The sequence below is a fragment of the Littorina saxatilis genome, linkage group LG4 (assembly GCF_037325665.1).
Source record: "Littorina saxatilis isolate snail1 linkage group LG4, US_GU_Lsax_2.0, whole genome shotgun sequence".
NCBI classification, from domain to species: domain Eukaryota; kingdom Metazoa; phylum Mollusca; class Gastropoda; order Littorinimorpha; family Littorinidae; genus Littorina; species Littorina saxatilis.
In genome coordinates, this window is record NC_090248.1 from 49856946 (window position 1) to 49884306 (window position 27361).

At 41.2% G+C, this 27361-nt stretch overlaps 1 protein-coding gene across 1 annotated transcript in view; it reads right to left on the reverse strand.

The window, feature by feature from the left end:
• Positions 1-386: 386 nt before the first annotated feature.
• The window catches only part of LOC138964993 (uncharacterized), a 51134-nt gene continuing 24159 nt past the window's right edge, over positions 387-27361 (reverse strand). Inside the window, exons 2-14 of the mRNA XM_070337115.1 lie at positions 23832-23959; positions 22676-22798; positions 20824-20995; positions 20091-20185; positions 16490-16552; positions 14961-15084; positions 14175-14235; positions 12747-12806; positions 10440-10643; positions 8954-8996; positions 7871-7961; positions 4677-4754; positions 387-3264 (exon numbers count right to left, since the gene is read on the reverse strand). Of these exons, the coding sequence (XP_070193216.1) occupies positions 3233-3264; positions 4677-4754; positions 7871-7961; positions 8954-8996; positions 10440-10643; positions 12747-12806; positions 14175-14235; positions 14961-15084; positions 16490-16552; positions 20091-20185; positions 20824-20995; positions 22676-22798; positions 23832-23959 (1274 nt within the window). The 3' untranslated portion in view covers positions 387-3232. The remainder of the gene's footprint in view (positions 3265-4676; positions 4755-7870; positions 7962-8953; positions 8997-10439; positions 10644-12746; positions 12807-14174; positions 14236-14960; positions 15085-16489; positions 16553-20090; positions 20186-20823; positions 20996-22675; positions 22799-23831; positions 23960-27361) is intronic.

The following is a 27361-nucleotide window of genomic DNA, read 5'->3' on the forward strand; positions in this document are numbered from 1 at the left end:
AAATTTCAAAAGCAAGTCGATCATGATAACGCATCAACCACAAAACAAATTACAAACATCAGTTTCTCTGCTGAATTTCTTCTGTCAAATGTATTGTCTAATCTATAATGCAGTTTACATTCACCAATTTGTTCGAGCTCTGGCTCGGGCTATAACAAAATCGTTTTGGAGAATAAATAGGTATTCAAAGCACTTATTAAAGCACACTTTTACTTCTGATTCCATTTTGTCTAAATATATACCAATAGAGCACACACACACAAACCAAACAAAAATTGTACGTTAAATTTTTAGAACTTCATGTGTTGTGGCTGCGTTAGATAGTCTCCTTTGCCCTTACTTTTATTCCTAACCCTCTGCATGACAGTACACAATATAAGCCTCCCCCCCCCCCCCCCCGAACCCCATCCCCCTCTAAACGAATAATATATATAAGTTATTGAACCCAGTAGGAAGTAAATGCATACAAAAGTAACGATTTGACACATATATACTGAGAACAGAAAAAAAGCGTTTGTGATATCATTTGGCCTCAAATATTAGACATAAGAAGAGATCACTAACCCTGTTGACTTTCTGCCCTAGCGTTTTATACATCTTGCATCAAGACTCCAAGTACATACGATATATTATATATACCAGGCTGAACGTTCAGCTGTATCTGTGATAAAAGAGAAAATTCCACGCACGCCAGGAGAAGAGAAACAAAATATGAGAACCCATGCCAAGAGATTAAAAGCTCCTTGTTGTCAAATCCAAGCATCTTGTGTTTGGTTGGTCAAGCCAGCACTATAACATATGATACGTCGCATTCATTCACGCCACAGTCTGTAGTTCTCACACTTTTTGCGTATTTTGGCTCAATTTGCATGCCTTCCATTTCACGCCCATACGTCCATACGCAAATGTCCCATGCGAATGCAAATATTCAGGCATGGGAATTCCAAAATAGATAAAACTCTGAAAATAGGCCAAGGCCTCGGCGGGGTACAGGGGCAGAGCCCCATTGGGGAGACCAGGGGGGCCAAGGCCCCCAGAAGGAAAACGAATTTTATCATTTGAGACCAATATTTTGATAGTTTTCGTGTAAGCAAAAAATGGATAGAGAGACATATATATATATTAATATATATAAATTAATTTAATGTATACATATAAATTAATTTACCTTTTTTTTTTTGCCGCGAACAATTTTTTATTTTCGCGGAAACGTAATTTCCTTCTCGCGGAAATCCGCGATTTCGCAAACAAAACCTATGCCTGCAGCTACATTCTTCACAGCGTGTTAATCTGTCCACAAGGAATGAAGAACAAGGAAGACAAAAGGAGAACAAGGGGGGACAAAAAAACAAAACAAATGTTTTTCAGAAAAAAAAACCCAAGGGAAATAAAAGAAAGCAACCAAAGATCTGTTGTTTCCAAGCTGCTGACTTAAAATACAAACTTCTGCAGGGAAAATATTGGCCTTGTGAAGGAAAACAAATCCTTGATCACATGCTAATAAATACAACAAAAATCTACCAGTCACATTGAAGCCATTTCTCTGATTCAGTGAGCAAGACTCGTTCACTCTAGCTATACTGGCCTTGAATAAGCAGTGCATGTTATTTTTTTCTCTCATAGAAATCCTTTTTGTGCAGTCCAAGACAGTCACACAGTGAATGAAGAGAGGGAAAAAGTGGAGGGAACAGGGCAAGAAGAATTAGGTGGTCATTCTAAAGAGCTGCGTGACATTTTGTGACATAAATTTCTTTTTTTAATTTAACAATAATGTCAGTCGTTATAAAGTGTGTGGTGTATGTTAATGAGATACGTTACAGACAGATGCACAGCCTGGTGGTGGTGATCGCATGAGTAGTATGCTGATATGAAAAAGTCACAGAAACAATCTTTTTTCTCAACATTCTTTGTCATTTCCTCAGGAGATTTACATAAGAAGTGACAGAATTTTAGAGGGACGCCATTATATTTATCACGTCTTCTCAAACTTCGCTTCGCTTTTGATGTCAGAAATCTCACTTTAGGATGGGTCAAGAAGAGACGTCTTGGTTTGCTCGATCGATGTCAATGGTGAAATTAATGTATTCTCATGATTTCTGATATTGAAACTCCGATTTCATAATGCTACAAAGAAGTAAAAAAAAAACCCCCACATATCTGATATTCACTGTCTTTTTAATTAGTTTCTTAGTGTTCAAATCTCTGTCACATCCTCTGGCCAATTCCTTCGTGTTATGCAAATAATCAACTTTTAGCTGCTGTAATGTATTGAACGTCAACAATCATTGTGTGAAGACTTTTCTCATTCGAAAGAAAAATGTTTAGAAACAGTATTTATTGATAAAATCAACTTTTATGGCAAAAAGTTGTCCGTAACAATTTTGTAAATATCTTTGCGCAAATAACATGGTATTTTCCACTGGAACACAGCTATTTAGAACGACCCAAGGACAAAATCAGGTGGAAAATCAGAAAGGGAGCAGGAACAATGATGTCAAAAGAAAAGAAAAAGGGGGACGGCAGAAATCACAAGTGGCGAAGAGCTGCACGGGTATACAAGCTTGAGGCTGACAGTTGTCATATCAAGGCTGGCACAGAGGGGTTGCAATCAGTCATAAGTCAATGATTTTAACATCTTGCCGTTGGAAAAACAAAAGAAGGTAATCAATGGCGTAGAAATGCATGTGCAGGTAGAAAGACAAGTGTTGTTTTCCACCAGTTGTGAGGACAAGAGAGACAACTCTCTTCCACATGTTTGTGACGATAAGAAAACCAGCTCCAATTCTTTCTTGACAAGTTGCATCGACATTGACGGGACTCTGAAGATACACCACGCTGTGTAGCTTAATTGCACGGACGATTCACTCCCATTGTTGTGTAGAAAATGCATCTCAGTCCATTCCAGAGCTACTCCCAGAAACAATCCCATATACTGAACCTGTGCATGTAGAGCTCTAAGAAAGAAAAAAAAACACTGGGAGAAAAGCTACGATGAACATCACATTTGTTCTGTGGACCTCAGTGGATGATAAAGCACAAGAGAAGATCGCCAGGATCTGTCCATGAAAGTTTGCCAGCACAAAGTCCGGAACCATGTCTGGTTGTCCTTGCAGACGGGATTCCAGAGGTGAGGCATGGAAATACCAGGCGCCAGGCGATATTCCAGAGAAATGTTGCACAATGTCTGATCCAGTGTTGATGCGCAAGGAATACACTTGTGTCTCTGTACAGTCTAGAACAACATACTCTGTCGTCGCAGCTTCCCTGCAACACACAAATAATTCCAGCTTTAGGTTTTCTGTACATTTTCAGTCAGTGTACCGTATTTTCAGGACAACATGGTGCTTCGTTTAAAAGGGGCAACCCCCATTTTTAAGGTTAAAATGAAAAAAATCCACATAATTGGCGCTTCCGCTGTATTGGCCGCAACGCAAAGGAAATACAGTAGTCCCTTCCATTTCCGGCCCTTTCGTGGGCGTGAACCTGCCCGGAGCGGCCAGCTTTCCCATGACTAATGAGTTTTCCTTCTATAATTGACTCTTAATGGCCGTTACCCTGTCGGACGCGGTCAACGGTCACTGACTTTTGCCCTAAGGTGCCCCTCTTACTCGACAGGAGCAGCCACTTAACGGCCACTTGTCACTTTCGCGGGCGAGCGCCTGTGGTGTGTGTGTGTGTGTGTGTGTGTGTGTTGTGTGCACAGACGGCACAGCACGAGCAGACGACATGAATACTTACGCATGCGCAAACTGTAAATACAGACATGCGCATACATGTACATTTACGGCAGTCACTTCCGGATCGATCACAGCTGATGTGAGTTTGAAACACTTGTTTATCTGACACTCAAATTACATATATAATAATCCAAACAACACACATAGAAACATACGAAACAATAGCTTAGCCAGGACGATCGAGTTAAACACGCAAATAATTAAGATGTATAAACGAAAGCAAAACTAACAGAGACAATGAATCGGCGGCTCATGGATGATCGCTTTCTTTTCTTCATGAAAACTTGATCGTGTTTTGGGGGGTTTTTTGGAGGAGGAGGGGGCCTGTAATGGACGGCCACCTGATATTTGCGGTCACCTTTGCAATGACTAATGGGTGACCGGATATGGCAGGTACTACTGTACACAGAGTCCAAATATTTTTGCTCCCGAACGTGCAGGGAGATCAAAGCCTTGTGACCTTGGGTTAATGATCAATATAATTTCAGCTGAGACCAGCTGCCTGCCCTAGTACATAGACACTGACCTTCTGGCTGAGAGAAAACTTTGCAAAGGTCATTGTAGCATAAAAATCCATTTACTAGAGAGGGAGTGCTATATGTTTCTTTGTATAGTGATGTGGGTACATGTGTTCTCTTCTTCAGCTATACACAAGGCGATAAGATCAATAGGACGCGGGGGTCAAAGGTGAGGAAAACTAATTGCCCGTTATAGTCCTAAAAAAACCCAGTATAATATGTAGCGCTGCTGTTGCCCCTTTGTCCAAATGGAACTTCTCAGAAATGTCTCGATCTCTCATACACACACTGTGACACAAACTTCTCAAGTTCTACCCCCCCCCCCCCCCCCCAAAAAAAAAAAATATCAACCCCTCCCCCCAGCCTCCCCCAAACTCTAAATGTCTGTGTATATGTACAGTAGAAAAAGTAGAGTATGTACCTGCTGACGCCACAGCCGATGACCTGATGCCAGGATCTCTGTGTAATGAAATACCTGACACCGTGAACACTGAGACAGCTGAAACACAAGGCAAACACACATTACATAATCATAGTGTCATTCACCAGCCTAAATCCACATTTTCTTGCTTTCCGTTTCTATGTAAGGAAAAAAAATGAAACTATCTGATTTCAAGGCTTTATCTTAAGACCTGTAGTGTATAGATTGTTAGTACAGACAGCAGATTTCCTGGGGTATAACCTGATGCTCCTGCAAAGATGTTGTGTTGTAGTAATACATGTACACGTACTTACTTGCTATTTGTGTCCCCAGTACTAGCGACTATTTGGGAAATAACGTGGTTATATGCTAAGAAATACATGTACATGTACTATTTTATTGTTTCTTATAAATGTTCACATTTTGGTGTTTTTAAGTATTGAAATTGTGTGTTGTTATTCGTAGTTTAATATTGTTCAATGCAGAGAAAACAGAATTATGCTGTGGTGTACGCTTTTTAAGCTTTCATTGATTTTACCTGGACTCAAAGGAAAAAAAAAAAGAATTCCGTGTCCTTCCCTCTCCGAGTCTAGAGAGTTTCAAGACATTTGGGCACAAAAGAATATTCCAGGAATACGAATCACCAACACATATCATATAACATTCTTCTGAAGCATACATATTATTAATTAAACAAACGCTGATGTCAAAATTTGCAATTTGTCAGGCCCCACACCTCACACCTGGCAACAACACTGAATTTAACACTTTCTACCCCACCAATGTTGACCAAGTTTTTTTTAGCCGAGACTTATAGTTGTGCGGCAGCAGGTCACTCAAAATTGTAGTAACTGTGTAGCAACTGTGTATCAACACGCTGGAATGCAGGCGTTAGATGGACGTTACAGGAAGCGATTGAAGCTAACAGTCTGAGCGGATATGTCCGTACCTGGTCAGATAGAGCCATATGAGTCGGTACGGATATATCCGTACCTGGGAGACAATGAGTTAAGCTCCCCTAAATTGATGAATTTTGGAAATAACTCTGTCCGGTTTGTATGGGTTGTGAAAGAGTGAATACTCTTGCTTTTAGTGAGGCAAACTTTTCCACAAGCTCCTTGTCCATGTGTGGAGACACACACCCTCGCTAGTGACTGGCCTAGAATATTTCACGTGGGAAAGTTTGACTCAATAAAAGCAAGAGTATTCACTCTTTCACACCATACAAACCCGACAGAGTTATTTCCAGAATTCATCAATTTAGGGGAGCCATTGAATTACTGGCATCAAAAATAAGACAGTGTAGACGTATTAAAGGAATTTCGTTATGGAATAATGTTGATATTGCAACCGTTATTAAAATTGCTCTGTATGCAGACGATATCACCCTTTTTTTAAAGGATGAGATTGATATGTATTATGCACTTGAAATAATGAATGACTTTTCTAGTTTTTCAGGCTTAAGGATACATAAGAGAAAGTCTGAGGCGATGTGGTTGGGTAGTAGGAAACATTGTGATGAAACATTTTATAATTTTGTTTGGAAGAAGAAGTTGAAGATTTTGGGTGTATATTTTTGTAATGATAAGAGTGCTTCTTTGGTAGAAGATAACTGGACTGGAAGAATAAGGAATATTAAGCGATTGATTTGTGCATGGGAGAAGCGAAATTTGAGCATTTTAGGGAAAATATGTATTGTGAAAACGTTTTTAATTTCACAATTTGTGTATATTATGCAAGCGTTTGTATTACCTGACTGTGTTTTGAATGAAGTCAATACCTTATTGTACAGATTTTTGTGGCGAAAAAGAGATTGTAATCGGAAGGCCTTTGAAAAGGTGAAAAGAAGCGTTTTATGTTTTGAAATTGAAAAAGGTGGTTTAAAAATGATCGATATTAGGCAAATGCAAATTTCTTTTTTATTACAATGGGTTTCACAACTGACTACATCAAATGAAAATGATAATTGGAGTCTCACTCCAAAGATGATGTATTTGCGTTTTGGAAAGCACTTTGAATGTTTCTTATCGAATGTAAACAGTGCAAGATTTAAAGGGTTAGACCTAGTGAAATCACACTTTTGGAAAGCAGTATTAAAATATTGGCTGGATAATAACCACTACGATCGTGGGACAATCGGGCCGATTTTATTATGGAATAATGCATGCATAACGTATAGTGGCAAAGTTTTATTTTTTGAAAGTTGGATACGACGAGGTGTATTGGTATTAACTGACATTGTACGTTCGGGAGACATATTATCATATCAAGATATATGTGATTTGATTGGATATTCGCCAAACCGAATTCTTGAATATAATGTTGTAAAAGCTGCTGTGTCATTATTCATGAGGAAAAATGTTGTAAATATGACTGATGATGTTTGTATTACCCCACTGTTTAACGGCAAAAATGTGTTAAGTGCCAAAGAATATCGGAAAGAGATTATTAATATGAAAACAGATGTACCATGTTCCGGAGGATTTTGGAAGAGAAAGTTTAATGTAGAAATTGATGAACGTTCTTGGATAGTTGCCCATCAGTCAACACAAGAGACTAGATTAAGAGTTTTACACTGGAAAATTATGCACAACATTTATCCGACCAACATTCTCCTGTGTAAAATGAAAGTAACGGAAACTAATAAATGTAATTACTGTTGTGATGTAACTGATTTCATTGAACACTTCTTTTTTGAATGCCCGGTTGTATACAAATTCTGGAAGTTTATTGAAGAATTTATTTTTCGTACTTTAGAAATTAAGATTGTTTTGAAAGTTAGTGATGTTTTATTTGGTATGCATTTTGTAATGGTGAAAAAGGCAACTATGTATAAATTGAACCACATTATCTTAATCGGAAAGATGTGCGTTAGTATATATAAAAAAACAAATTCGTTTTTACCGTTGGAAAGTATTTTTAATAGGCAGTTACAGATAAGAAGCATTTTTGTGTGAGTGTTCGAAGAACAAAACGTTAAAAAAAAAGTTAGCTTGTTGTACTCGATAAGATGTATTTAATTCATTGTATGAGATATTGTTGATTGTTGTTATTTATTTGAATAAAATTGTAAAAAAAAAAAAAAAAAAAAAAAAAAAAAAAAAAAAAAAGCAAGAGTATTCACATACACTTTCACAACGCATACAAACCCAGTTATTTCCGAAATTCGTCTATTATGACATAAGTATACTTACTATCTGGCAGCATGTGCACGCCTGGTCCAAGAGAGTTGAAGAAAGAATGTTTGAGACCATCAGCTGCCGAGACTCGTATCTTGGCATTGTACTGTACACACAAAAAACAGGCATGCAATGTCACGATTTAAAAAAAAACAAGAGGCGAAGCCTTCAAGGCTCACGTAAGAAATCGACAAACAGTAACACAAACTCAATCACTCCGTCACACATACACACACACACACACACACAGTAAGCATAGGTGAAACTGTGCAAGAAAGCGAGACCCTGGATCTGCCAACTAGTCTCGGCCCGCTCACAATAACAATGACCGAGACTTTCAGTAATTTCTTTGCGTGACGTCTAACCCTCTTACGTCATAATGTGACGTCTTCAAATAGTTTCTATCACACACGTCAAACACTTTTGACCGAGACGTAATCTTCTTATGCGAGCTTTATCCATAGACTCGGAAATGTTAAAGTTTCTATCACACACACACACACACACACACGCACACACGCACGTACAGACAAAGTTTATCATCGCATAGGCTACACTTACGTGAGCCAAAAACCACAAAAAAACCTCAAACCTATTTTCATCTTTTTTTTACACCTCTCAAACTATAAAGGTAATGTAAAGAATTCATGATAGAGATAATTTTTCTGTGAATTTCCTTGGACAAAAAAAATGAAAGAAAACAAAAAAATTGGACAGAATTTAACTATCTGGACTGGCTACACTGGAGATTACTCTCAGCACACTAGAGCACACAGAAAAAGGATAATGGAAATGAGCTACACATTCCAAAAGGCAAACAAATGATACTATGGAAATTATTTTCATTCTTCGTTAGTTGCACAGCTAGCTCTTTTTGTTATATTCTGTTCCTGAAGCCTGTATGATTTTTTAATTTGCTAGTCATATTCACTCTACCGTATCCTCCTTTTCTCATCATTCTGGTAAACAAACAAATGAGAGAGAAAGAGAGAATGACAGACAAACAGTCAGAGAGAGAGAGAGAGAGAGAGAGAGAGAGAGAGAGAGAGAGAGAGAGAGAGAGAGAGAGAGAGAAAGAGAGAGAGTAAATCCTCTTACCTTGAGGAACTTGGCTAAGAGGTCAAGGCCATCTGAGTCCAATCTGTAACATAATCTACTTGTGATGAAATATACCTCATCTTACAATCAACTCATCTTTTTACTACAATTCCTTTTTTCTCACATTTTTTTCCTGAAGATAAAGATTTTTTCTGACATTTTTCCAAACAAGAACTATCTGCCAATGGCACAACAATTCACAAAACACTTTCATTCTGAACTATTAACAAATAAATTTTTTCTCTTATAAGGACCAAACTCCCAAAATCTGAAAAATAATGTCTTTAAAAGGCTCACACCCTAAAATGGAGCTACATTTACAGAAGTTATAACAAAAAGTCTGATAAAGCAGTCTTCAGTTGGAGGGTCTTGACAAGGAGGGTTCCGTTGTAAGCGTCTTTTTTTCTCTTCTGCGTCCACGGGCAGAATAAACTCTTAACATACTGTCCTGTCTTTTGGCACGAGTGGGGTTTTACAGGTATGAACATTTTAACCCCGCCATGTATTTAGGAAGCCATTTTGGGGGATGAATGTTTGGTATTTTCATGTTTCTTTAACCCACCGAACTGACCTGAATTACAGGTTCTTGGTTTTGTGCTTGCATGCAAACACGAAGGGGGATATGGCACTCCGTGGTCTGCATTGGCGAGGGGGGAAAGATCTCCACCCTTAGGCCAAAAAAAAAATTGTCTGTTTCTGGTAACATTGCTAAAAAAAATAGGGTTGGTAGGTAGGGATTTTTTTTAATTTTTTTTTTTATTTTTTTTTTTTAACCCAAATGTAGACCAATAAAACTAACTTTAAAAATCGCGCAAAGAGACTGGATTCACTATACATAGAGACAAGACACTCAACACATTTACAAATCGTCAGCGGACTTTCGTTTTCACACGTTTTTGTTGTTCATTTTCTCACCCTGTCCTTTACCACCAAAAAAAAAAAAAAATTTGAGTTTGGAAAAAAAAAGTTTAGGGTCGGCGCCGAAATTTAGGGTCGGACGGGTGACCAGAAACAGACAATTTTTTTTTGTGGGCCTTAACCCACCAGGCACGGTCGGAATTTGAACACTCAACCCTCCGCATTGGAGACTCAGGCGTCTTCTTCTTCTTCGTTCATGGGCTTAGACCCCCACGTTCACTCATGTTTTTAGCACGAGTGGATTTTTACGTGTATGACCGTTTTTACGCCGCCATTCAGGCAGCATACGCCGACTCTGACATGGATTACAGGATCTTTTCCGTGCGCACTTGGTCTTGTGCTTGCGTGTACACACGAAGGGGGTTAAGTCACTAGCAGGTCTGCACATAAGTTGACCTGGGAGATCGGAAAAATCTCCACTCTTAACCCACCAGGCGGCAGCGACCAGGATTCGAACTCACGACCTCCCGATTAGGAGGCCGACGTCCTACCAACTCAGGCGTCTTATCCATTAGGCCATTGCACCTGTCCCATAATTGCTTGCGAAGCCTCGTCCCATCAGACCCACCTTGGGGCTATAGTGATGAGGGCCTCTCCCTGATAGTGTGGAAAGTTGTAGGCCAGGAAGTCCTGGTTACGAGATATCGACGGGAGCGAGTCCTCCGTGGGCGTGCCCAGCGTCTTGAAGATGAGGTGAAGCTCGTCTTCCACTGTGGAGCCTGGGAACAGCGGCCGCCCGCACGCCATCTCGTAGAAAATGCAGCCAACACCCCTGAGAGAAGAAAAGAAGTCTTAGTGTTCACTTCTGGTCACTGAACGTCATCTCATAGTAGATACAGCCCACACTCCTGAGAGGAGAGAGGAAGTTTTAGTGTTAACTTCTGGGACGTCATCTTTATACAGTAGAACCCCCCTTTTAAGACATTTAAAAATCTGAGAAAATCAGGTCTTAAAAAAAGAGGGAGTCTTAAAATGGGGGTAAATTGACAGGGGTTATGAAGAGAAAGTCTGAAAAAGCAAGGTCTTAAAAAGGGGGAGGTCTTAATTTGGGGGGTCTAAAAAGGGGGGTTCCACTGTAGTAAATACAGCCAACGCTAAATGGACTGGGTGGCCGAGTGATAACGCACTTGCGCTCGGAAGCGAGAGGTTGCGAGTTCGACCCTGGGTCAGGGCGTTAGCAATTTTCTCCCCCCTTTCCTAACCTAGGAGGTGGGTTCAAGTGCTAGTCTTTCGGATGAGACGAAAAACCGAGGTCCCTTCGTGTACACTACATTGGGGTGTGCACGTTAAAGATCCCACGATTGACAAAAGGGTCTTTCCTGGCAAAATTGTATAGGCATAGATAAAAATGTCCACCAAAATACCCGTGTGACTTGGAATAATAGGCCGTGAAAAGTAGGATATGCACCAAAATGGCTGCGATCTGCTGGCCGACGTGAATGCGTGATGTATTGTGTAAAAAAATTCCATCTCACACGGCATATATAAATCCTTGCGCCTTGAATATGTGCGCGATATAAATTGCATAAAATAAAAATAAAACAAGAAGGGCAAAGCCCATACGACTCACATGCTTTACACATTTTTCCTACCAAAATACATGTGACCTTGACCCAAGGTCAAGGTCATCCAAGGTCATGCAACACAAAGCTGTTAATTCAAGACATAGGAAGTACAATGGTGCTTATTGGCTCTTTCTACCATGAGATATGGTCACTTTTAGTGGTTCACTACCTTATTTTGGTCACATTTCATAAGGGTCAAAGTGACCTTGACCTTGATCATATGTGACCAAATGTGTCTCATGATGAAAGCATAACATGTGCCCCACATAATTTTTAAGTTTGAAACAGTTATCTTCCATAGTTCAGGGTCAAGGTCACTTCAAAATATGTATACAATCCAACTTTGAAGAGCTCCTGTGACCTTGACCTTGAAGCAAGGTAAACCAAACTGGTATCAAAAGATTGTTCTTACTTTGCCCTATATATCATATATAGGTGAGGTATTGAATCTCAAAAACTTCAGAGAAAATGGGAAAAATGTGAAAAATAGCTGTTTTTTAGGCAACATTTATGGCCCCTGCGACCTTGACCTTGAAGCAAGGTCAAGATGCTATGTATGTTTTTTGGGGCCTTGTCATCATACACCATCTTGCCAAATTTGGTACTGATAGACTGAATAGTGTCCAAGAAATATCCAACGTTAAAGTTTTCCGGACGGCCGGACGGACGGCCGGACGGACGGCCGGCCGGACGGACGGACGGACGACTCGGGTGAGTACATAGACTCACTTTTGCTTCGCATGTGAGTCAAAAATAAAAAAATAAATCCCTGCGCTTAGAACTGTGCCCACGGAATACGCGCGATATAAGCCTCATATTGATTGATTGATCCAAATGCATGGAAAGTAACTCGGTCAATTTCAAACTTGAAAAAAAACATAATCTATTAAGTAACTACTGCGAGTTTTCCAAAATTATAAATGCTCACTGACACCGCAGGAAGCCAGTACAAATGGACAGATATGCGTCATTGGTAGCATCGTGTACAGCAGGTGTTTCAGGGATCTGCATATGGTAGATTGAGTGCGCGGTATTGGGCGGTCTGGGGGCGAAAAGGTTGAGGTCATAGTTGAATGAAATGGATTCAAACGAGCCCAGGAATTCAAATGATTAATACATAGCCTCAAAGACTGTAAAACGCGAGTACAAACCATAAAGAAGAGAAGGGCCCGAAACTCCCATCTACTCATGTTTTTATGTGTATGAACGTACGTGTACCCCCCCCATACCTCAATTTCAGGGTAGTTAACAATACTAAAACTCCAGCAACGTGCAAGTGAGTGAAAGAGATTGGTAGGAATGTCACTGACCACATGTCGATAGGGGTTGAGTACTCTGTGGACCCAAGTAGGACATCAGGTGGTCGATACCTACAACATTCACACCACAATTTACTGCACACTGACAGTCAACTGCACAGAGTAGATATCTGCCATTAACATTAAAATTTATCTTTGGCGAGTTCTTACTATAAACACACGCACGCACAGAAGCATCAAGAGAAAACAAGTCGCGTAAGGCGAAAATACAACATTTAGTCAAGCTCAGTCGAACTCACAGAATGAAACTGAACGCATTGCATTTTTTCCGCAAGACCCTACACTCGTAGCATCGTCTGTCCACCGCTCGTGGCAAAGGCAGTGAAATTAACAATACAGAAAAGCGCGGGAGCGGTTGCGCTGAGGAGGATAGCCCGCTTTTCTATATCTCTATTCTTTTTAACTCTCTGAACGTGTTTTTAATCCAAACATATCATATCTATATGTTTTTGGAATCAGGAACGGACAAGGAATAAGATGAAATTGTTTTTAAATCGATTTCGGAAATTTAATTTTGCTCATAATTTTTATATTTTTAATTTTCAGAGCTTGTTTTTAATCCGAATATAACATAATTATATGTTTTTGGAATCAGAAAATGATGAAGAATACGATAAACATAATTTTGGATCGTTTTATAAAAAAATAATTTTAATTACAATTTTCAGATTTTTAAGCCTCCAAGCTGAAATGCAATACCAAAGTCCGGCCTTCGTCGAAGATTGCTTTGCCAAAATTTCAATCAATTTGATTGAAAAATGAGGGTGTGACAGTGCCGCCTCAACTTTTACAAAATGCCGGATATGACGTCATCAAAGACATTTATGGAAAAAATGAAAAAAACGTCTGGGGATATCATACCCAGGAACTCTCATGAAAAATTTCATAAAGATCGGTCCAGTAGTTTACTCTGAATCGCTCTACACACACACACACACACACACACACACAAATACACCACGACCCTCGTCTCGATTCCCCCCTCTATGTTAAAACATTTAGTCAAAACTTGACTAAATGTAAAAAGAAGGAAAATGAAGAAGTAGAGATAATGTACGTCATTAGAGACTGTAGAACTGTATGTATTGTTAATAGTATTTATAAACAGCTTCATTCTAAGAATAACAGAGATATTATTATTATTATTATTATTATTATTCTTCTGCGTTCGTGGGCTGAAACTCCCACGTACACTCGTGTTTTTTGCACGAGTGGAATTTTACGTGTATGACCGTTTTTTACCCCGTCATTTAGGCAGCCATACGCCATTTTCGGAGGAAATTATTATTATTATTATTATTATTATTATTATATATTGAGCAACACACACACACACAATTTTCTGTCTGCAAAACAAGCTCAACATTCAATAACAAAACAGGCCTTTAACTTTACATGTATTAGGATCAAAACACCTACCAAAGTGTGACAACTTCATTTGAATATGTCTTGGTCGGTATTGATTTTGCCCGGGCCAACCCTGAAACAGTTACACATGGCATGATATTTCTGATTTCACAGTACATATGTATTTATATAAATAAAAGACCATCTGTTACATAAAATAAAATAACAGAAAAACATGGGCAATGTAGAGATGTTCTGACTGAGAACACATTCGCTAACTGTGAAGTTCTTCAGGTTTCAAACTAAAATATTTAGACTCAAAACAAAAAGACAAAGCATAACAAGATGGACAAGGTCATCAAGACAGGTAAATTGCTGTGCTGCAAGACCTGATCACTCTCTGGCTACAAGCCTGCTGCATCTGTAAAGTGTGCCCCCTGGCAAACTCACTCGCAGAGTCTACTTTCATGGTGAAATAAAAACCAAAGATCCAACTTTCATTACAACTGTTAGGGAGACTTTTCACTCCAATCCAAAGAATAGAAATTGTCTCAGAAACCAGTGGCTGGAGAGATACTTAAATCAGAAGAACAACGGTGCAGCTTCATTGTTTGTTCAGGAGTTTCTTCTGATATTAAAATTGTCTGGTTGGACATTAGTTTTAGGCTGAGTGAAAACACGTTCTTCACTCCCCCGCTCAGACTGTGCAATGAAAATTCACCAAAGCTAGTTTGAGCTCAGCTTATTCAACATTTTCTTAATTTCCCTTTATCTGTGCGACACAAATTCAGCCAGTTTGAGCTAATATGCTGCTCAACGTTTTCCTAACTCTCCTTCATTGGTGCTTGAAAAACTCACCAAAGTCGGCCAGTTTGAGCTCGCCCCGCTCATTGATGAGCAGGTTCTGAGGTTTGAGATCACGATGCAGCACCCGTCGCTTGTGACAGTAGTTGAGACCCCGCAACAGTTGGAACAGGAATATCTGCACAATCAGATGGCACCAACATTTATATGCATGTCCGCTGATGTAAGAACATTCGCCTAAATTAATTAGGCAGTCTTTAATTGAGCCCGACTTCGCAGTCTTTTTTATGAAAATTCCGTGTCAAAGCTTCATTCAGCGAGCTTTTTGAAGTAGATTTTTGCGAAGTCAGCTTTGCCTAATTAATATCAATCTTAACTAAAAAAAAGAAAAAAGATAATAACCCAGCAAATGAGTAATAAATCTGTCAGTACACATCAACTAATTCATTTGCTGCTAAGTTGGGAAAAAGGTACGCGACACTGTATTCCTCGCCATTCCAACACCAATTCGCATAGCTGCGTAAGGTATAGATAGGACTCTTACTATTATATTTCTTACTCTTAAGTCTTACTCATACTATTCAGACAAGAGAAACTTGCTAACAAGGTTGTGGCAACAATGTTACAGTGAAAATTCCATTAAAAAAAAATTACATTAAAACTACCTCCATTTCAAGGCCTTGTTTTTTCAGACTTTCTGTTCATACGTAACCTCTGTAAATATACCCCCATTTTTAGACTCGCTCTTTTTTCAGACCTGATTTTGTTAGGTCTTAAGGCAATGAGCGGCAGTAAAATTAAACTTGGAGAATACATGGAATGACCTAGTTTTCTGGGTAGTTATTGAAGAGACTTATACAAATAAATGGAAAAAAATTTAAATACTAATGGACACAGACTGTCGTTGCTATAGAAACAGCCGCCATATTGGATTTCTAGGAAACGGTTTTACTGCAACATCATACATCAGACATGCATAATATTTGGCACAAGGATACACATGCCTTGTATCTGCAATCATATAGAACGTTATTTTGAATAAAGACTACAGTTGAATTTAAATTATTTTTTGTAATAAGGATTAATGAATTTCTAACTGCATATTCATTCATCTTTATTTCAAAAATTAATTTAAATTCAACTGTAGTTTTTTGTCAAAATATCGTTCTATATGATTGTAGATAAAAGTCTTGTGTATCTTTGTGCCAAATATTAAGCATTTCTGATGTATGATGTTGCTGTAAAACCGTTTCCTAGAAATCCAATATGGCGCTGTGTATGCCAGTTTCCATAGCGACGGCAATCCATGTCCTTTAGTTTTCGCAATTTTTTTATTTCTTTATATAAGTCACTTCAATAACTACCCAGAAAACTAAGTTACTCCATGTATTTTCCATGTTTCATTTTGGTCATTCTAGTGCCGCTCATTGCCTTAATAGGGAGGTTCCACTGTTAGGTGGCACACGCTGTGCACTGAGAGATGGGTATAGCTGCGCAAAATGTACCATCAATAATCAAATGATCAACCATTTTGGAAACTGACTGTCCGAAGACACTGAAGAAAATGTGCATGATTCACTTACCTTGACATTGGTCATGCTCATAATGTTGCCGCAGTCGTCCATGTACTGCTTCAAGTCTTTCTCCTGAACACACACACAAAGCAAAAGGCACTGTAACTAACTGAACAAACAACAAAAACCAACGCATGAACACATACACACAAAGAAAAGGCACTGAAACTCAGCAAGCAACCATAAACACACACGCACGCACGCACACGCACACACACACACACACACACACACACACACACACACACACAGACACACACATTTAAAAGTGTTTCATGGTGACAGTCAATAATTATACAAAGAAGATTTTTGTTATATTTTACTTTACAATCTGTTTTTCATTTAGTTTGTACTCAGCACATTACACAAACAGAAAATTTGTTCAGAAAAGACAGAAACGCTAAACCTATCACACAAGTGCTAAGTAAAGAAAGACAGACTGAGATAACAACAGACAGACAAAATTAACAATTAAGTAGATGTGCAACGCCAAGGCACTGCATACCCCAGCGAAAGACAAACCTCTCTCTCTCTCTCTCTCTCTCTCTCAAACACACACGCACACGAACACACACACACAAACACACACACACACACACACACCCACACACACACACACACACCCCAAGTCACACACGCACACACACACACACTCACTCACACGCACTCACTCACTCTCTAACTTCATACACACAAAACACACACCCATACGCACATATGGACAGACGGACATGCACACCTTTACAAACAAACACACATACACACACACACACACACACACACACACACACACACACACACACGAGTACAGACTCATGCACGCGTGCGCACACACACACACACACACACACACACACACACACAAATACACACACACACACACACACCACACACACTCACACACACACGAGTACAGACTCATGCACGCGTGCGTACACACAAATACACACACACACACACACACTCACACACACACACACAAACACACACACAAATACACACACACACACACCACACACACACTCACACACACACACACACACACACACACACACACAAACAGTAACACTAACACATGTGCACAAAATGAACACAAACACACACACCGCGCGAGAGAGAAAGACTACAGGGAGGCATGACGTCATGATGCATTAATTGACGTCAAAGACTTTCGACCGTGACGTATTCTTCTTACGCGAGCTTTATCCATAGACTTGGAAACTACGGAATTTCTACCCGTCCAAAGCGGCCTTGGGTGGCGTTTGCTCAATAAATGGGGGCGCCAATTTTACCCACCGTATTTTTGTTAGTATGGTCCCAATTTTTGGTGAACTTCCATCTCCAACTGTGGCCCATTTTCGGGCACAAAGAATCCTTCTTTATCATGTATTATTCGGTATGCACATTTCTCAAATCGATTACAGTATAGCGTTCACGGGATACCTCCAGCTTCGCTGGGATTAAGTAGATGTGCAACGCCAAGGCACTGCATACCCCAGCGAAAGACAAACCTCTCTCTCTCTCTCTCTCTCTCTCTCTCTCTCAAACACACATACACACGAACACACACACACCCACCCACCCCCCCACACACACACACCCCAAGTTACACACGTACACACATACACACTCACTCACACGCACTCACTCACTCTCTCACACACACTTCATACAGTACACAAAACACACCCCCATACGCACATATAGACAGACGTACATACACACCTTTACAAACAAACACTCATACACACACATATATACACTAGCGCACTCGCATAAACACACACCCAGCCACCCACTCTCTCTCTCTCTCTCTCTCTCTCTCTCTCTCTCTCTCTCTCTCTTATACAGACACACACCCACACAAACACACACACACACACACACACACACACACACACACATTGATTTACACAAATCTCATACACACAAAACACACTCATACGCACATACACGGTTGGCCTAGTGGTAAGGCGTCCGCCCCGTGATCGGGAGGTCGTGGGTTAGAACCCAGGCCGGGTCATACCTAAGACTTTAAAATTGGCAATCTAGTGGCTGCTCCGCCTGGCGTCTGGCATTATGGGGTTAGTGCATGCTAGGACTGGTTGGTCCGGTGTCAGAATAATGTGACGTGGCGCACGTTATATGTCAAAGCAGCACCGCCCTGATATGGCCCTTCGTGGTCGGCTGGGCGTTAAGCAAACAAACAAATACGCACATAGACAGTCGGACACACACACCTTTACAAACAAACACATATACACACTCATACACACACAAACATACACACAAACTCATGCACACACACATTCACACACACTCTCTCTCTCTCTCAAACACACACACACACTCACTCACGCACACAAACACACACACACCCCAAGTCACACACACACACATACACACACTCACTCACACGCACTTACACTCTCTCACAAAAAACTTCATACACACAAAACACACACCCATACGCACAAATGGACAGACGGACATACACACCTTTACAAACAAACACACATACACGCACACACATACACTTATGCCCACACACACACTTACACACACACGAGTACAGACTCATGCACGCGTGCGCGCGCACACACACACACACACACACACACACACACACACACACACACACACACCACACACATACGAGTACACTCATGCACGCGTGCGCGCACACACACACACACACACACAAATATACACACACACACACACACACACACACACACACACACACACACACAAACAGTAACACTAACACATGTGCACAAAATGAAAACAAACACACACACTGCGCGAGAGAGAAAGACTACAGGGAGGCATGACGTCATGATGCATTAATTGACGTCAAAGACTTTCGACCGTGACGTATTCTTCTTTAGCGAGCTTTATCCATAGACTTGGAAACTACGGAATTTCTACCCGTCCAAAACGGCCTTGGGTGACGTTTGCTGAAAAAATGGGGGCGACTATTGCACCCACCGTGTTTTTGTTAGTATGGTCCCAATTTTTGGTGAACTTCCATCTCCAACTGTAGCACATAGCCGGGCACAAAGAATCCTTCTTTATCATGTATTATTCGGTATGCACATTTCTCAAGTCGATTACAGTATAGCGTTCACGGGATACCTCCAGCTTCGCTGGGACTAGACTACAAAATACAAAGCGCCGGCAGTCAAGCAGGGTACATTTTCGCAATACAGTGGAACCCCCCTCTTAAGACCTAAAAAATCTGAGAAAATCAGGTCTTAAAAAGGAGGGAGTCTTAAAATGGGGGTACATTTACAGAGGTTATGAACACAACATCTTAGAAAACAAGGTCTTAAAAGGGAGGGGGGTTCGACTGTAGCCGAGGTAAATTTTCAGTCATTGTCCTGGCATACAACGCATCACAGTGGTACCTGTGACAAGAGTGTCCTTAGATTGCAGGTGGCCTTTCATGACAGGTATATTTTGGGAAAAGTCAGAGACAGAAGGTGTCCTTTCTTTGGAAGGGCCTCACAGTGTATGTTCCACTTTACATACATTTCCATAGTGTTCATGAAATTATAAACCAAGTCACAGAAGTAATGACACTCAAAGACTACACAGGTATACTTACTAAGTACTCAAAGACAAGGGTGAGAGATTTATCTGTGTGGATGATGTCATGAAGTGTGACGATGTTGGCATGTTTCAGATCTCGTAGAAGTGATACTGAAAAAAAAACCAGCACACACATCGTAAAGTTTCATCCCGTTTTCACATTATCACAAATCTGTTCATTTCCTCGATTCCTTCATGGCTTTCTGACTTAAAGCTGTAAAACTTTCACAAAAGCATAATTATGGCACAATTCTGCACAATGGCTTTGGCCACAGATCAACTTAAGAATTCAAAACAACTGCAGGAGATTACTATGCAAACATAATTCAGTCAAAAGGCTATGGTGATAAATCAGGATGTCTTCATACAGATATAAAATACAGATATAAATATTTAATACTGAAAATTAGTGGCAAAAATGTCAAAAATGACTATTATAAAAACAACACCTTCTAGATTGCTTTTGTTTATTATACATATCAACATATTTGTCTGTTCTTTTCTTTCTACTTCCACATTTTTTTTTGGGGGGGGGGGAGGGGGGGGGGGAGGGGGGGGGGGGGGGGAGGGGGGGAGAGGGGGGGGAGGGGGGGAGGGGGGGGGGGAGGGGGGGAGGGGGGAGGGGGGGAGGGGGGGGGGGAAGGGGGGGGAGGGGGGAGGGGGGGGTGGGGGGGGGAGGGGGGGGGGGGGGGGGAGGGGGGGGGGGTAGGATTACATTTTCATATCAAATAAATTTTTTCCAAGCCCACCTTCTCTAATGGCAGTACAGGGAGCCCCTTCCTCGTGCTCCAGTCGTATTTCTTTTAGCGCCACCAGGCTGTCGGTGAGGCGACTCTTGCCTTTAAACACTGTGGCGTACGTCCCCTCGCCCAGCTTGTCCAGCTTTGTGTATGACTCGATCTTGCCAAACCCGATCTCCGACTGTCAACACAAACCATTAACATCTGATCCAAAGTTAAGAAAGCAGACACAAGCATGCACACAAAGAAACATGTTGCTTCGTACCGCATGGATCCACTCAGTTACAAGACTTACAGATCAGTACATTAAAGGTGGTCGTCTACATTTTTGCTTTTTTTCAATAAACTTATGGTTAGAATTCTATAAAAAGTTAAGTCAGATGATAAAAGAACCATAGAGAAAAAAGTTATAGAAAAAAAACATATATGTAAAAAAAGTTTTTATTTTTGGGTAGTGTCTCAGACTCAGACACTTCCAATATTTTGTTTTCTGTTTGCTGAGAACATGTGCTTTGCCTAAAAATATCGACCAATCATATTCATGTCTCTATGCTGACAGTCACGCCTACACAGTCACAGCAACACTTTGACACTGGATGTTGAAGCGCTGTCGGACACGATTTTTTTTAAACGAACGAAATGCACGGTATTCGAGAGGAGTTTTGCCCTCGGCATTTCCCAAATAAGGATAGTCTACTATGCTGGAATACTACAATGAATTTTCAAACGGAAACCCTTGCTTCGTTCTTCTTGATCGAAGGGGGGTGTATTTTTGATATTTGTAGGGAATAGACTCAGCATTTCAATGGTCAAATGTCTATTTATGTATAAAAATGTAGACAAGGACCTTTAAGATACCAGCACTACCAAATACTCTCCCCCCTAGATGCATTCGTGGATATTTACTGTGGAAGCCCCCCCCCCCCCCCCCCCCCCCCTCTTTTAAGACTCCACAATTTAAGACCTCCCCTCATATAAGAATTTGCTTTTTCAGATTTTCTGTTCATCACATCTATAAATGTACCCCCCTTGTATTAAGTTCCAAGGCTCCCCCTTTTTAATACCCGACTTTTTCAGATCTTCGAGGTCTTGAAAGGGGTGTTCCACTGTATTCAACTACTGGATAAGGCCAAAAAAAAAAATAGGTCTGTTTACGGTAACATAGGCCAAAAAAATAGGGTCGGTAGGTCGGGATTTTATTTTTTTTTTCCAAAAAAACATATTTTTACGTTATTTTGCAAAAAAACCAAAAGATTTTTTTTTTTTTTTTTTTTTTTGTTTACCCCCCAAATGCCCCCCAAAAAGTCTAGGGTAGCGCGAAAAAAATAGGGTCGGTCGGGTTACCGTAAACAGACTATTTTTTGGGGGGGGGCCTAATGACGCTCAGTGTGGTGTCAATGCAAACACAGAATAATGGCCAACTCTCTCTCCAAGTTTAGCATTGGCGAACGACAAGAAGAATGGCCAACTCTCAAAATTAACACAACAACACTTATACATACACAGTGAATAATACTGCTGCTACTTTTAAATGTCCTTATAAAGAGAGTAAAATGAGCAATACTCTTGCATCAAAAAAGTTAACGATTCAAGCCCACTCCTAATTGATATCACCTATATACCTATCCCTGCGAATTGAAACCCTGAGGACTGAAGTCAGAGGTACTGGGCCACATTTCACCTTCAAACAGACCACAGTGCCCGGTGCAAAAACAGCCACGTAACATTTTGGAATCCATACAAATTGAACAAGACCATGGCTTTTTCAAAAACCAAAAGCACTCATAGCTTTGTTCCTTATCTGCCAACTTTACTCACAAAAACTAAGCACAAAAACATAAGTACAGCACGCAAGACTGACCAGAGATTTCCGTCTGGAGCGGCGACTGAGCTGTCCATCGGGACTGAGGGATATGGTGGATCGGGCCAGGAAGTTCTCTGGCAGTCGTATATCTGCTGGTAACGACAGACGCTTTGTCACCTCCTGAAAGCAATGGTGCGTTATTATTTCATGTGTATTTTAAGAAAAACTCCTGCTCACTTTTACATATATATATTATACTTTGTCCTCACTTAAACAAGAAGATGAGGGAATTTTTTTTAATCCATTTCTTTTCCCATTCACGGATGATACACAACAAAGATAACACCCTTGATCGCTTAAAAAAAAAAAAAAACATTCAAACATATCAATATTTCAAAGAAAGATGAACACATTCTTAAAGGCATAGAAAGCTGATGACTATTCACGCTAATTGCTTTACCCACAGCTGGAGACATGCTAAATTAAGTTCCCTGCAAGATATTGTGGTCTAGGACCCCTTAAATGTTGAGATATTTGAATTTTTATTTTGATCTAGATCGTCCTATTTATAGATTTGCCAACAGAGGGAACGTTGACGCAAGGGAAATAACTCCGCGTCTTTGTTGACATCCTCACTTTTTCAGAGGCTAGAACAAGCTGTAATGCATGTATATGGTCCGCGCATTGCGACATATCGTCATTATATGGCCTTATGATGCATTTGACATCGATTGTGGGCAAACTACACATCGTAAACACGGGAGCGAGTTAGTAAGCCTTTAACTAATAATCACAACAAGTTAAACTTTATTTCAAAGCCATCCCAAAACAGGAAGAAAGAAAAAGCCCTCACATTTCCTTCCCCTTTTCTTTCCTTGTAAGAAAGATACCCACTAAATGAAGTGGGTATTTTTTCTTGGACCAATGCAGTGATGGCGCTTGTATTTTTTCAAAATGGTACGCAAACTTTTATGATGCACTGATGCAGAGTCCAGAAAAAAACGGTAAGCTGGTCATTGGAACCAGTAAGAGTCCAACTCAGAGTACTGGTTTTGATGTTTTACCAGCAAAAAAACCCCAGTATTTCTAACAAATCAACCGGTAGGTCATACAGGTAGCCAATTTTGTTCCGGTATTTTCTCATTTCAACCGGTAAAATACCAGTAATTACCAGTTAACACCAATACTGACAATGTGAAAAGGTGTTTCTTACTTCGCTGAGCCTTCGCTGCCTGTTTCGCATCCTGACAGTGGAGATAACGTCGCCTTTCTCGTCAGTGGTCCCCGGCACTTCCTCCCCCTCCCCGTCAAGTCCGATGCGAGGGTTTTCGTGGACCACACCTGTACACACACAAACACAACTCAAATCACTACATGTGGCGAAAAAACATTCTGGATGTGATACACAACCAACGCTATTCTGTGGAAGCACTTGGAAAACTCTTTGGCACCGCTTGCACTCAGATACTAAAGTCACACACACACATCTACATTTCAGCAGAATATGACTATCACACCACACAGACAGGTTCTTACAGAACCTCGACTAATTGGACTGAAGCACTGTTTATAAAACATAATATCCATGAAAACTGGATCAGCTCTATATAACAGTGATAGCAACCAGAAATACATTCTGTTCACATTGTGACAGGGGAGGCTACCGCTCCTTTCACAGCAGACTCTGCACCCGAGTTGTTGGCCTTTAAGTCAACACCTCTGGATTGTGGAATTCTGTTTGTGATGGGGTCTGGTGGTTTCCGATTGGATTGTCCGTATGTTCATGGAAACCTTCGGGTTTGCATAACAGTTTTTATAGGGCTAAGAAATTAGCCCTAACATTTTCAATCCTGTTTGATTGCACTTCGCCTCCCGAGGTGATCGTAGTGTTTCGGCACTCGGTTACAACATGATACAAAACTTTATACCTAAATCCATGTTAACAGGGTGTTCTTGGATAATTGTTTTGAAATGTATGCGGTAACACAGATGGCAGTTAAACAAAATATATATTTAAAAAAAGGAGCAACAACAGCACCAGTATATACCGGAATGAGAGGGACGATGAATACAACTGTTTAATTGCGGTGAGGATTAGCCTCTTGACAAACGGTGGGGGGGGATTGGGACATACAAAATTATGCCAAAATGAAACAGGAAGCTATACCAAGGAACTGACCAGTCGTCCTCGCCATGAGTACTACATACAGCACTATTTAGGTTCCCTTTGCACTGCCCTCCCATGCAGTGTAACAGTCACCACCAAGAGACTGCCAGACAGACAGACAGACAGACAGACAAATGGCCAGGGGAGAGCGAGAGAGAGAGAGAGAGAGAGAGAGAGAGAGAGAGAGAGAGAGAGAGAGAGAGAGAGACAAGTAGAGAGAGACAGAGACTGAGACAGAAAGAGAGAGAGTTTGGATTTGTCTAGCTTTTTGTTTGTCTGGATACATGTTCATTTATCTGATTAAAAAAAAAAAGTCATCCCAAGAAAATGTCTTCATTCATGAAAGGAGACATGCACAGGAAATGCAAGAGGACAGAAGCAGAAGCATACAAGTGGAAAGCAACATTTCTTTACACGCAGTTAAAACCACAATCTTTTCTGCACTTTTTCACACATATGTTTCCCCCTCAGGCACACAGCCATTGAGGTTGACAAGTTTTATTACAGTCAATGCATCCAAGTTCCTTATCGAATAAATACAATCAAAACCCCAACGGCATAAGAATGATGTATTCAAAATACACAGACATGGACACACACACACACACACGCACGCACGCACGCACACACGCACGCACGCGCGCACGCACTCAAACACACACACACACACACACACACACAATCTAGTTACACTTGGGCAGCCAAACTGTGCAACAAGTACAAAAGATACTGCATGGCTGTCACATTTGGTTACATCAGGTCAGACCTTTCCTTCAAAACTGATGAATTATGATGGATATCTGTCACTTGCTCCACCACCACCTCTACCCCCCCCCCCACCCCTCCCCCACCCAAGCATGGCTAACAGGGCTATGATGCAAGCAATTTCTGCCCCCCCCCCCCCCCCTCTGCTCGGCTCCCCTCCACCCTCCCCCCCCCCACCCCCCATATGGTTTTTTTTAAACCAACAACACACCCAACACACACCCAACATCAAACAACAACAACAACAACAACAACAACAACAACAACAACAACAACAACAACAACAACAACAACAACAACAACTACTACTACCACAAAACGACAAGAGAAATAACAGCACAAACCCCCCCCAGTCACTCACTGGCATGTGCAAGGGTAAGACGGACCACCAGTCAAGAGGCAAGTGACAGTTTCGTGTCACAAGAGGAAGAGGGTTGTGCCCCCCTGAGGAATGCCAGGAAATACAATGGGATTACACTGTGTGCACGTCACACTCGCCCTTGTCTGTTTGCCTGCAAGCCACACTCAACAGAGAGGGAGGGAGGGAGGGAGGGAGAGGGAGAGAGAGAGAAAGAGAGAGAGAGAGAGAGAGAGAGAGAGAGAGAGAGAGAGAGAGAGAGAGAGAGAGAGAAAGATCGGGGAGAGAGAGAGAGAAAGATCGGGGAGAGAGAGAGAGAGAAAGAGAGAGAGAGAGAAAGAGAGAGATATGAAGAAAGAGAGAGAGAGCGAGAGAGAGAGGGGGGCGGAGAGAAATGAGAAAGAGCAAGAGACAGAGGCAGATATAAAGAGAGACAGAGAGAGAGGGAGAGATACAGAGAGATACAGAGAGATAGAAAGAGGGGGGAGAGGAGAAAAAAAAAGAGAGAGAGAGAGAGAGAGAGAAAGACAGAGAGAGGGATGGAGGGAGAGAGAGGGATGGAAGGAGAGAGAAAGAGAGGGGGGGGGGAGAGAGGGATTGAAGGAGAGGGAGAGAGAGAGGGATGGAAAGAGAAAGAGAGAGGGAGGGAGGGAGGGAGGGAGGGAGGGAGGGAGAGAGAGAGAGAGAGCCAGACAGCCAGCCAGCCAGCCAGCCAGACAGACAGATAGACAGACAGAGACTGAGGTTAATGTTACGTGGAGAACGACTGACTGCTCAGGACCGGGACCCAGACAGAGGTGAATTCCCTTTTCATGTCTCTGACTACCGATGCAAAACCCATTCTACACCCAAACTACCGCTGCTTGTTTGCCTGCAAGCCGCATACTCAGCTCGAGCAGATTAGAGCGAAGTGACAGAGAGAACGACGCAATTCTCAGTACTGGAACTGTTCTCCTCTCAGAAAATCGGTGTAAAACCCATTCCACACCCAAGCGACCGCTGCTTGTTTGCCTGCAAACCACACTCAGAAGAGACAGCCAGAATTGACAGAGGTAGCAGGGAGAGCAACCAAATAGTCAGAACGAGGACCTAGACAAAAATGAAGTCAGTTTTCTCTTCTCAGACTGCCTCTGTTCCACCCGAGAACGGCTTAAAATCGGACGAACTAGTACAATGTACATGATATCACTCAAATGGAATGTTACGACAGCAGCCTCAATGAGACGAGAAAAATGATCTCATCTTCATGTCGTTCCCGTAGAGAGTCAGTATACAGTCGTTCTCTGCGCAACCCCCGGAGACACTATAGTTTGCACACGTAACGCTGACGGAGGAGAAAGGAAGGTGAAAAAAAATAAAAAGAGAACAAATTGTAGAAGGGAGGGAGAGTTGGGGGAGGGGGTAGGCTGTGGACGAGAGAGGGAAGGAGGAGTAGAAGAGCTCAGAGTGGGGT